Source organism: Kogia breviceps, chromosome 19 (assembly GCF_026419965.1).
Source record: "Kogia breviceps isolate mKogBre1 chromosome 19, mKogBre1 haplotype 1, whole genome shotgun sequence".
In the NCBI taxonomy this organism is placed as follows: Eukaryota; Metazoa; Chordata; class Mammalia; order Artiodactyla; family Physeteridae; genus Kogia; species Kogia breviceps.
Genome location: NC_081328.1, coordinates 42,427,320 through 42,439,683, shown reverse-complemented (window position 1 = coordinate 42,439,683; position 12,364 = coordinate 42,427,320). Strand labels below are relative to the sequence as shown.

At 40.3% G+C, this 12,364-nt stretch overlaps 1 protein-coding gene across 1 annotated transcript in view; it reads right to left on the bottom strand.

Moving 5' to 3' along the window:
* EFCAB13 (EF-hand calcium binding domain 13) overlaps positions 1–12,364 on the bottom strand; it is a 70,322-nt gene that overhangs the window by 40,402 nt on the left and 17,556 nt on the right. The window contains 2 exon segments of the mRNA XM_067020473.1: positions 5,660–5,807; positions 11,153–11,227. Coding sequence (XP_066876574.1) covers positions 5,660–5,807; positions 11,153–11,227 — 223 coding nt within the window.

The following is a 12,364-nucleotide window of genomic DNA, read 5'->3' as shown; positions in this document are numbered from 1 at the left end:
GTTCTTTCTCACATTTCTAAGGATGTGTTGAGATGCTTTAGCAGTTCACTTGGTCATTCTACCCACTTTGGTCAGAGAAACTCAACTTTTATGTTTTATATATTGGGGTACTCCACAAGATTTCATTTGGAACAAAAGGATTCTACTACTTTAACAGCACCAAATATAAACAAAAAAATAAATAACAAATTTCAAAACTTTGCAAACCACCACATTAAAATAAGAACTAAGTCACTTTGTGCAGAAAGCTTAATGCTAAAAGAAGAAATAGTATGACAGATGGGGTGCACATACAGTTTTTAGTATCATGTATATATTTGGATTTAGATGGTAAAATAATCTACATTTTACACACTGTATTTTTGCTTCACAAGTATATAATAATGAATAGGATACAATATATAGGGTTTTATTATCACAAAAAGTAATTTTATTGATAGCTGAGTTTTTATAACTCATAAAATATTATTTTATTGGTCTGATTAAAATAAATGCTATATAATACTTTCTCTGATACATGTTGCCTACAACTTCCATTCGCTGTATCAAAAGAACCTGAAGCTTTGCCATAGAGGAAAAGAGAGGGGGGAAAAATCCCTATTACCAGGTAATTAAGACCCTTCTGTTTTCATCAACCCTTCTCACCTCAAATATACCAATAGGGAAAACAATCAACATACTTAAAGTCCAAAATTACCAGCCTCAAATAAACAGGAGCTTAACAGAGAAAAGGGGGTAACAACACTCACAGAGAAAGACGGTTCTTTGACAAAGACCCCAGACAACATGCTCATGTTACTAGGCTAGTCCTGCATAAACATTCCACACAAAAAAGTATAAAAGTACATTTGTAACTTCAAGGTACTAAGAATATGAGAGAGTAGAAATGATCACATGTAGCTGTGGACTCTTTCTTTCCTACATGCAGAATATCAGCAGTAAATAATGGAGTATTTATTTTTAAAATTTTAATCTATGGTCTTTGTTTTACAGTACTTTTGTGAACTTTATTTTTTTGTTTCGTTTGAATCTTTTTTTACTTGCTAACTAAGTAGAGGTGGTAGCCACCAGCAGGTGTGTTTTCCTAGCAAATTAAATAAAAGCTTATTTCAACAAAACAGTATTACTATCCCAAGTAGTGTTAATATAAAACATTTCCTAACAACCCCCTCTGTGTTCTACTGTTCACTGGGATATACTATTTTCCAGTAACATGTTATACAGCTTGAAAGTAGTCATGTAACCAAGCAGGACCCTGTGGGGCCTTCCACCTTCCCAGGACAGAACCCCCCACTCCCACCCCGCCCACTGTCCTCCACCTGCCTCTTATCTGTAGAAAAGCTTTACTCTCCCAGGCCTCCCCTGAGTCTCAAAAGGCTGGCTCAAGAGTTAATGACTATCAGGAGGACCTTCAAGATGGCGGAGGAGTAAGACGCAAAGATCACCTTCCTCCCACAAATACATCAAAAATACATCTACATGTGGAACAACTCCTACAGAACACCTACTGAATGCTGGCAGAAGACCTCAGACTTCCCGAAAGGCAAGAAACTCCCCATGTACCTGGGTACGGTAAAAGAAAAAAGAAAAAACAGAGACAAAAGACTAGGGACAGGACCTGCACCTCTGGGAGGGAGCTGTGAAAGAGGAAATGTTTCCACACACTGGGAAGCCCCTTCACTGGCAGAGACAAGGGGTGGGTGGGGTGGGGGAAGCTTCGGAGCCATGGAGGAGAGCGCAGTAACAGGGGTGCAGAGGGCAAAGCAGAGAGATTCCCATACAGAGTATCGGTGCCAATCAGCACTCACCAGGCTGAGAGGCTTGTCTGCTCACCCGCTGGGGTGGGTGGGGGCTGGGAGCTGAGGCTCAGGCTTTGGAGGTCAGATCCCAGGGAGAAGACTGGGGTTGCTTGTGTGAACACAGCCTGAAGGGGGCTAGTGCGCCACAGCTAAATGAGAGGGAGTGGGAAAAAGTCTGGAACTGCTTAAGAGTCAAGAGACCATTGTTTTGGGGTGCACAAGGAAAGGGGATTCCTTCCCTGTCTGCCCACAGAAGGCAGAGCACCACCTAAACAAGCTCCAGAGATGGGCATGAGCTGCGGCTATCAGCGCAGACATGAGATATGGGCAGGAAATGCTAACGCTGCTGCTGCAGCCACCAAAAATCCTGTGTGCGAGCACAGGTCACCATCCACACCTCCCCTCCCGGGAGCCTGTGCAGCCTGCCACTGCCAGGGGCCCGTGATCCGGGGACAACTTCTCCAGGAGAACACACAGTACGCCTCGAGCTGTTGCAAAATCATGCTGGCCTCTGCTGCTGCAGGCTTCCCCCCGCATTCCGTACCTCTCCCTTCCCCCAGCCTGAGTGAGCCAGAGCCCCCTAACAGCCACTCCTTCAACCCCCTCCTGTCTGGGCGAAGAACAGATGCCAGAGGGCGACCCACATGCAGAGGCAGGGCCAAATCCAAAGCTGAACCCCAGGAGCTGTGCAAACAAAGAAGAGAAAGAGAAATTTCTCCGTGCAGCCTTAGAAGCAGTGGATTAAATCTCCACAATCAACTTGATGTACCCTGCATCTGTGGAATACCTGAATAGACAAAGAATCATCCCAAAATTGAGGAAGTGGACTTTGGGAGCAACTAGACTTAGAGTTTGCTGTATGCGACTAACTAGTTTCTGATGTTTTGTTTATCTTAGTTTAGTTGTTACCACTTACTAGCATTGGTGGATTTGCTTATTGCTTTGGTTGCTCTTTTCTTATTTTTCTTTTTTTATTACTTTAAAAAAATTTCTTATTTTAATATTTAATTTTTTTTATTTTAATAACTTTTTATTTTATTTTATTATTATTATTTTTTCTTCAGAGCTGTGTGGCTGAGAGGGTCTTGGTGCTCCAGCTGGCTGTCAGGCCTGAGCCTCTGAGGTGAGAGAGCCAAATTCAGGACATTGGACCACCAGAGACCAACTGGCCCCACGTAATATCAATCAGCGAGAGCTCTCACAGAGATCTCCATCTCAACACTAAGACCCAGCTCTACTCAACAACAAGCAAACTCCAGTGTGGGACACCCCATGCCAAACAACTAGCAAGACAGGAACACAAACTCACCCAATAGCAGAGAGGCTGCCTAAAATCATAATAAGGTAAAGGACACCCCAAAACACACCATCAGATGTGGTCCTGCGCACCAAAAAGACAAGATCCAGACTCATCCAGCAGAACACAGGCACCAGTCCCCTCCACCAGTAAGCCTACACAACCTACTGAACCAACATTACCCACTGGGGGCAGACACCAAAAACAATGGGAACTATGACACTGCAGCCTGCAAAAAGCAGACCCCAAACACAGTAAGTTAAGCAAAATGAGATGACAGAGAAATACACAGCAGATGAAGGAGCAAGGTAAAAACCCACCAGACCAAACAAATGAAGAGGAAATAGGCAGTCTACTTGAAAAACAATTCAGAGAAATGGTAGTAAAGATGATCAAAAATCTTGGAAATAGAATGGAGAAAACACAAGAAAAGTTTAATAAGGACCTAGAAGAACTAAAGAGCAAACAAACATTGATGAACAACACAATAAATGAAATTTAAAATTCTCTAGAAGGAATCAATAGCAGAACAACTGGGGCAGAAGAACGGATAAGTGACCTGGAAGATAAAATAGTGGAAATAACTACTGCAGAGCAGAATAAAGAAAAAAGAATGAAAAGAATTGAGGACAGCCTCAGAGACCTCTGGGACAACATTAAATGCACCAACATTCAAATTATAGGGGTCCCAAAAGAGGAAGAGAAAAAGAAATGGACTGAGAAAATATTTGAAGAGATTATAGTCAAAAACTTCCCTAATATGGGAAAGGAAATAGTGAATCAAGTCCAGGAAGCACAGAGAGTCCCATACAGTATAAATCCAAGGAGAAACAAGCCAAGACACATATTAATCAAACTATCAAAAATTAAACACAAAGAAAAAAATATTAAAAGCAGCAAGGGAAAAGCAACAAATAACATACAAGGGAATCCCCAATAAGGTTAACAGCTGATCTTTCAGCAAAAACTCTGTAAGCCAGAAGGGAGTGGCAGGACATATTTAAAGTGATGAAAGGGAAAAACCTACAACCAAGATTACTCTACCCAGCAAGGATCTCATTCAGATTCGATGGAGAAATGAAAATCTTTACAGACAAGCAAAAGCTAAGAGAATTCAGCACCACCAAACCAGCTTTACAACAAATGCTAAAGGAACTTCTCTAGGCAGGAAACACAAGAGAAGGAAAAGACCTACCATAACAAACCCAAGACAATTAACAAAATGGTAACAGGAACATACATATCGATAATTACCTTAAATGTAAATGGATTAAATGCTCCAACCAAAAGACACAGACTAGCTGAATGGATACAAAAATAAGACCCATATATATGCTGTCTACAAGAGACCCACTTCAGACCTAGGGACACATACAGACTGATAGTGAGGGGATAGAAAAAGATATTCCATGCAAATGGAAATCAAAAGAAACCTGGAGTAGCAATTCTCATATCAGATAAAATAGACTTTAAAATAAAGACTATGACAGGAGACAAAGAAGGACACTACATAATGATCAAAGGATCAATCCAAGAAGAAGATATAACAATTGTAAATATTTATGCACCCAACATACGAGCACCTCAATACATAAGGCAAATGCTAACAGCCATAAAAGGGGAAATCGACAGTAACACAATAGCAGTAGGGGACTTTAACACCCCACTTTCACCAGTTGGGCCAGGAAACTGGTAATAATTTAGACTACAAACCAGCCACATAGCAGAGTCACTGAGCTCCCAGTTCCTTGAAGATATTGATAAAGGCCTAACACATATTCCTCAGTTGTTTTTACAGGAAGCATACCCCCCTCAGATGAAAACTGCTATGCAGGGCTTCCCTGGTGGCGCAGCGGTTGGGAGTCCGCCTGCCGATGCGGGGGGTGCGGGTTCGTGCCCCGGTCCGGGGGGATCCCGCGTGCCGCGGAGCTGCTGGGCCCATGAGCCGTGGCCACTGCGCCTGCGCGTCCGGAGCCTGCGCTCCGCAACGGGGAGGGCCACAGCAGTGAGAGGCCCGCGTACCGCAAAACAAACAAACAAACAAACAAAAAAAACTGCTATGCAAGCACATAGAACCCAAACCAATTAAAGCCAGAGGATTGGTGTTGCCTGAAACTTTACCTTGATACCACCCAATCCAAGATTGTGCACAAGTTGTTCACACACCCTGCAGCCCCCTCCCCCACACTGATTTTAAAACCTTTGTCTCCTAACCAACAACTTGGAGATGGTCCTAGGACATTGGTCCACCATCTTCCCAGGCTGCTGGCCTTGCGAATAAAACAACTTTTCCTTTTCCACCAACACTTGTCTCTTGAGTATTGGCCTTTCAATCAGCAAGGAGCCAAACTTGCTGGCCTCATCCAGTTACAGTCAATACATATTTGATCAATGTAGAGTAATAATATATTAGATATTAATATTTTTCTATAGGACAATCTGAGTTTTCTTTATATTTCCTAAATGTATATATTGGCATATCAATCAAATACAAGATACAAGGACAAATAAAGATTGATAGAAGATAAAACCATATATCTTTTAATTTTAGTATTTGGAATACTCACCATCAACTGTTGCTAATTTCAGTGCAGCTAGGAATTCATCCTTTTTAAAATTACTTTTCAAACTAGACAGAGTATTCCACAGGTCAGGAGCACTCATCTTCTCTTTGCTAAGACTGTGGAGGTTTTCAATAGCATCAGGCAATACTAAAGGGTACATAAAACACAAGTTTTACAACATACTTGTCCAAGAAGTTAATACAGTAAACTATTATCTGGAATAGCTAGGAATTGAGATTTTAATGGTTAAGAAGAATAACAAATACAGTATAAACTAATTGCCAATTTTCAAATATTAAAGCAGAATAAAGTAACACAAAATTAAGTATATCTTTGAAGATTCTAAAATATTTCAAGAACTTATAGTGTCTGCACCCCTAAATAATCATTATAAAGAATAACTTTCATTGAACTATAGATTTACAAAAGGCTGAATTCACACACATGTCCAACTGATAAAACCATGAATTAAATAGCTTTTGCTCTATATCTCCCCCCAAAATTCTTTCCTGGATAACTACTTCCTCTTTAATATACCACCGCAGGCCATGGAAGGAAATTTTGTTTGATTAAAATTCCAGGGCTTCCCTGGTGGCGCAGTGGTTGGGAGTCCGCCTGCCGATGCAGGGGATACGGGTTCGTGCCCTGGTACGGGAGGATCCCACGTGCCGCGGAGCGGCTGGGCCCGTGAGCCATGGCCGCTGGGCCTGCGCGTCCGGAGCCTGTGCCCCGCAACGGGAGAGGCCACAGCAGTGAGAGGCCCGAGTAACATAAAAAAAAAAAAAAAAAAAAAATTCCAATAGAAAACCTTTGGAATGTTTTAACAGGGGAGTGAAGTTATCATATTGCAAAAGTATAAAAGATCACTCTGTTGCTATGTAGATAATGAACTTTCTGAAGATCAAGCAGTTAGGAAGCTATTGTAGTAGCTCACACACACACACAAATGATAGTGGTTTCAACAAGGGTGAAAGTGATAGAGATAAGGAGAAGTGGACAAATACAGGATACATTTTGAGCATGAAGCTGCGAGTATTTAATGATGAATTGAATAACAGTCTAAGGGGGTGGGGGCCATGAAGAACTTATAGGTTTGAGACCTGAGCAACTGGGTGGAGAGTGGTATCAACAGCTGATATAGGAAAGACCAGGGAAAGAATAAGAATTCTTTTTCATACACATTAGGTTTGAGATAAATAGGGTGTCAAAAGGATACAGATATTATTTTAAAGCAATAAGATCACTCAGGAAAAGCCTTAGAGAATGAGACTCAGAATGGAATCTGGGATCACACTAATATTTAAAAGTCATCCAGAAAAGAAGTAGCCAGCAAACAAGACCAAAAAGGAAGGGGTATATATACAATGGGATATTATTTAGCCACGAGAAAGAAGGAAATTCTGTCATTTGTGAACTTGAGGGTATTACTTTAAGTGAGATAAGTCAGACAGAGAAAGACAAATGCTATAAGATCTCACTTATATGTGGAATCTAAAAAAGCAGAACTCATAGAAACAGAGAATAGAATGGTGGTTACCAGGGGTTGGGGGGTGGGGGAACTGGGGAGATGTTGGTCAAAGGATACTAACTTGCAATTAGAAGATTAATGAGCCCTGGGGATCTAATGCACAGCATTGTGATTATAGTTAATACTGTATTATACACTTGAAAGTTGCTAAGAGACTAAATCTTAAATGTTCTCACCACAAAAAGGAAATAATATTTATGTGATGTGATGGAAGTGTTAGTTAAACACTACGGTGGTAATCATACTGCAATGTATAAGTGTATCAAATCAACAGATTGCACACCTTAAACTTACACAATGTCAATTATATCTCATTTGTTTTAAAGGAAGAGTCAATAAGATGAGAGGGACATTAGGAGACTACAGTGTCACAGAAGACAGGAGAAGAGAAATTTTTAAGAAGAAACATATTAAAACCTGCTAGAGGTAAACAAGATGAAGACAGAAAATTGACCATTGGATTCAGCAAGATGAGATTTAACTTTTCGTAAAAAGCTAGTATGGGGCTTCCCTGGTGGCGCAGTGGTTGAGAATCCGCCTGCCGATGCAGGGGACACGGGTTCGTGCCCCGGTCCGGGAAGATCCCACATACCGCTGAGCAGCTGGGCCCGTGAGCCATGGCCGCTGAGCCTGTGCATCCGGAGCCTGTGCTCCGCAACGGGAGAGGCCACAACAGTGAGAGGCCCGCGTACCACAAAAAAAAAAAAAAAAAAAAAAAGCTAGTATGAAGTGGCAAGGTCAAAAACCTGAATGAGTGCTTTTAAAGAGAGAACTGGCATTATGGTAGACTGAGAATAGCCAGATTCCCCTTCAACCTCAAACATAAAACATATTCTAATGCTAAATTAAGAATATCAATAAATATAATATTTGCTGGTGCTTACACAAGCAACACATCAGGAATAGTCCAGTTCTTTGAGGGTGGCCACTCTACCACAGCTCACCCCCAATACATGCTGAGAGTCCACACAGGCCCCGCCTACCCTGTGGTGTCGCTCCACAACAGGGTGGGGGAAGTGGAGGCTGGGGGCATTGATTGGATGTGAAGGACAAAGGCACCCAATACTGCATCTGAGTGGAGTGACAGAAACAATTGCTGGCCCCTGCACAGGTAGCATATTGGAGATAGCTCAGATCTCTGCGACAGATACAAGCCGAGAAACTGCATGGACCCCACCTGCTTCAGCTCTCCTCCCCTTTCAGGCAAGGGCCCTGAAGCAGGAAGAAGGGAAAGCACACACTTAAAGGGAACAGAGCCAGGCCTGGCCCAACCCTCAGGGCTTCTGCTTCAGCAATTTGGGATCAAACCCCACCCTGATAGGGCAGTGATGGCCACTGAGCAGAGAAGTCCCACCTCACACCTCACTCCATCTCTAGCCCCTCCATCTCTAGCCCCACCCCTACCAGGTGATAGCTGCTAGCACACTCTGAGAAAAGATGTGACCTGTGTCCGTGCCAAATCCAGCTCTCCCACCAAAGGTATTGTGCACACCCTGTCTGTATAGGGATGCCCCCACATAAGAAAACTCCTTCAAGACCACAGTAGGTAACTGTTTTACCTAAACAGGCAGAGAAAGTTAAGCAAAATGAAAAGGCAGAGGAATTGCTCTCAATTGAAAGAGCCAAAGAAAACCCCTGAAAAAAATTAATAATGAAACAAATAAACAATTTACCAGATAAAGAATTCAAAGCATTGGTAATAAAAATGTTAACTGAATTAGGGAAAAGAATAGATTGAACAGTGAAAATTTTAACAAAATTTTCAGTGAGTAAAAACTGTAGACCTTTTAGAATGTGTTTGCACTTAAATGACTACCAGTTTAAAACAACCCAATCAAAAAATGGGCAGAAGCCCTGGATAGAGGTTTTTCCAAAGAAGACATACAGATGGCTAAAAGGCACGTGAAAAGAAGCTCAACATCACTAATTATTAAAGAAATGCAAATCAAGACCACAGTGAGATATCACCTCACACCTGTCAGAATGGCTATCATCAAAAAGTCCACAAATAACAAATATTGGCAAGGATATAGAGAAACGGGAACCCTTGTACACTGTTGGTGGGGATGTAATTTGTTGCAGCCACTGAGGAAAACAGCATGGAGGTTCCTCAAAAAGCTAAAATAGAACTACCATATGTCCAGCAATTTCACTCCTGGGTATATATTTGGAAAAACAGAAAACACTAATTTCAAAAGATAGATGCACCCCAATGTTCATAGCAGCACTATTTACAATAGCCAAGATATGGAAGCAACCTAAGTGTCCATCAACAAATAAATGGATAAAGAGGAAACGGTATGTGTTTGTGTGTATACACACACACACACACACTCACACACACACACAATGGAACATTACTCAGCCATAAAAAAGAAAAAATTCTGCCATTTGCAGCAATTTGGATGGATCTAGAGAATATGATGCTTAGTGAAATAAGTCAGAGAAAGACAAATACTGTATGAAATCACTTTGTGTGGAATCTGAAAAAATAAAACAAATAAATATATACAGCAGAACAAAACCAGACTCACAGTTATAGAAAACAAACTAGTGGTTATCAGTGGGGAGAGGCAAGAGGGAAGAGGGGGGATGGGACAAGACAGCTGTATGGGATTAAGAGATACAAACTACTATGTACAAAATAGATAAGCAACAAAGATATATTGTATAGCACAAGGAATTATAGCCATTATCTTGTAAACTACAAAAAATAAAATTAAGTAAATGAATAAAACCAAGATAAAAGAATAAAAACTAAAATTCTATGACAGCCACGTGGAATGATCAAGTGGCTTACATAAAATCTGAACGAGTATACAATGTAAAAATATATGTCCAGTCATTGGATGTGCTTGAAATGGTTTTATTAAAATTATTTTCTAGGGCTTCCCTGGTGGCGCAGCGGTTGAGAGTCCGCCTGCCGATGCAGGAGACACGGGTTCGTGCCCTGGTCCGGGAAGATCCCACATGCCGCGGAGCAACTAAGCCCGTGAGCCATGGCCACTGGGCCTGCGCGTCCGGAGCCTGTGCTCCGCGATGGGAGAGGCCACAACAGTGAGAGGCCCGCATACCGCAAAAAAAAAAAAAAAAAAAAAAAAAAAAAATTATTTTCTATTGGCATTTACTTTAATTTAAAAAGTACTTGAAGAAAAAGAGTGAGAAAGGAAATATAACTACAGATATGAATAAGATATTATACAACCCTGTGCTAATAAAATTTTTTATCTCCATGAAACTGAAATTCCTAGGAAAAGTACCTGACAATGCAAATAATCCTTTCATCCAATTAATCAGTTGTGTTTCCTTGTATAGGATACAAATTAAATTGATATATAAGGTAAAAATAGCTTTTACTTAAAGTGCAGTATTACCTAATATGTGACACAAAACAACGCAATCCTACTTTTAAGCCCCAATCTTCAAAGTACTAATTTCACTCCAATATACATATATGACCTTACATTGTTTTACAGTGAGCTTCTTAGTGACAAAGACTGTCTTCTTCATCTTAGCACTCTCACAGCTTAACATATAACCTGGTACATAGTAATGGCTCAATAAATGTTGAATAAAGTGGAAGATGAAAAAAAATATGAACGGCTGAAACCAGAAATTCTGCATTATAGTACTCAGCTATGGTCACTAGATGGCATCACTTTCCCAAAGTAAGAAGACATTTTAAACCTTCCCAAAATATGAATTTCATATATGTGGTTCTAGCTCTTTTATAATAAAGTGTGAGGTTGAACAGTAAGATTATGATAGCTTTCAATTCATTTGCATGTGGAAGTTCTAGATTTAGGAATCAGTAATGGAGAAGATTAAGATCAAACATAGCAGGAAGCCAGGCATTTATTTTCCTGATGTTCTTTAGGATGGCTAGCTCTTTTAATACATTATACTCTTCTAAAATCTGTCAAACCATTTAGTCCACAAAAAGCACAAGATACGATGTTCTAACATAATTTTTCAGAGAAGCGTTCCGTGTTGCTCGTCATAGTAACAACGAATTCTTTAAAATTCACTTTTTTTGTTTCTGAAGGGAAAAGAACACATTTTCTTCAGTACCTTCAAGTATTAAATTATTATGATAAACACTGAATTATATAAAATAAGTTATATATTCAGGGAGATAACATAATTATATCCAACAGCTAATACTAACCACTAAAGGTATATGGGTATAAGGGGGGAAAGCAATTCAATTTACCGGCAAAAGCTAAACCCTGAAAATCAATAAAATTTATCAAAATCCTTCTAGTCACAAGTGTACAACATTTTTAACTTTATTTATTTATTTTTTTCTTTTTCTTTTTTTTTCCCCGTACGCGGGCCTCAATGTTGTGGCCTCTCCCCTTGCGGAGCACAGGCTCCGGACGCGCAGGCTCAGCGGCCATGGCTCACGGGCCCAGCCGCTCCGCCACATGTGGGATCCTCCGGTACTGGGGCACGAACCCGTGTCCCCTGAATCGGCAGGCGGACTCGCAACCACTGCGCCACCAGGGAAGCCCTTAACTTTAAACTTATATTATCTTGTCTTGGTGTTGCCAGAACTCAGTACAATATGTGGGTAAAGAAATAGTATGTTATTTTACATGTTAAAAAAACACATACATGATATGATTTTTTTTTCTACGTTCACAGTAGGAAATGCAAGATCAGGAATTAGAAGCGAGCTCTCTTGACTCTGTTTCTTCTACATCAGGCTAACATTCACATTGATATCTTTAGTATGCTATTGAAACCATTAAACATCTTAATAGTCATTTTCTACCTAGACAATGGCTTTCCTTGATTATGTATAACTCTTGGTAATATCCCAATGTTAGAATGGATAAAATATTTCTAAGAATTTTCTAAGGCCAGATATAAAGGTTTTATATAAATATAATGAGCTTTTGATAACCCTAGTCCTTTGCTTACCCCACTGAGAAAAAAGATTCTAATGCACTGTAAAAAATACAGCACAGTATACTTCCTATTCCCAATATTAAATATCTTTGAGCGTTTACTTCACAGAGCATCAAATCACTTTGTATTCTTAGCCAAATTTTGGGGGACCAAAAAAAATGAGACCTTGAAAAATTCTGGGGGAATTATAGAGTTAGTTAAGCTTTACATTCCCTAACAGGAACATATAACTTTCTAAATATTTGCAACATATATTCGTTAT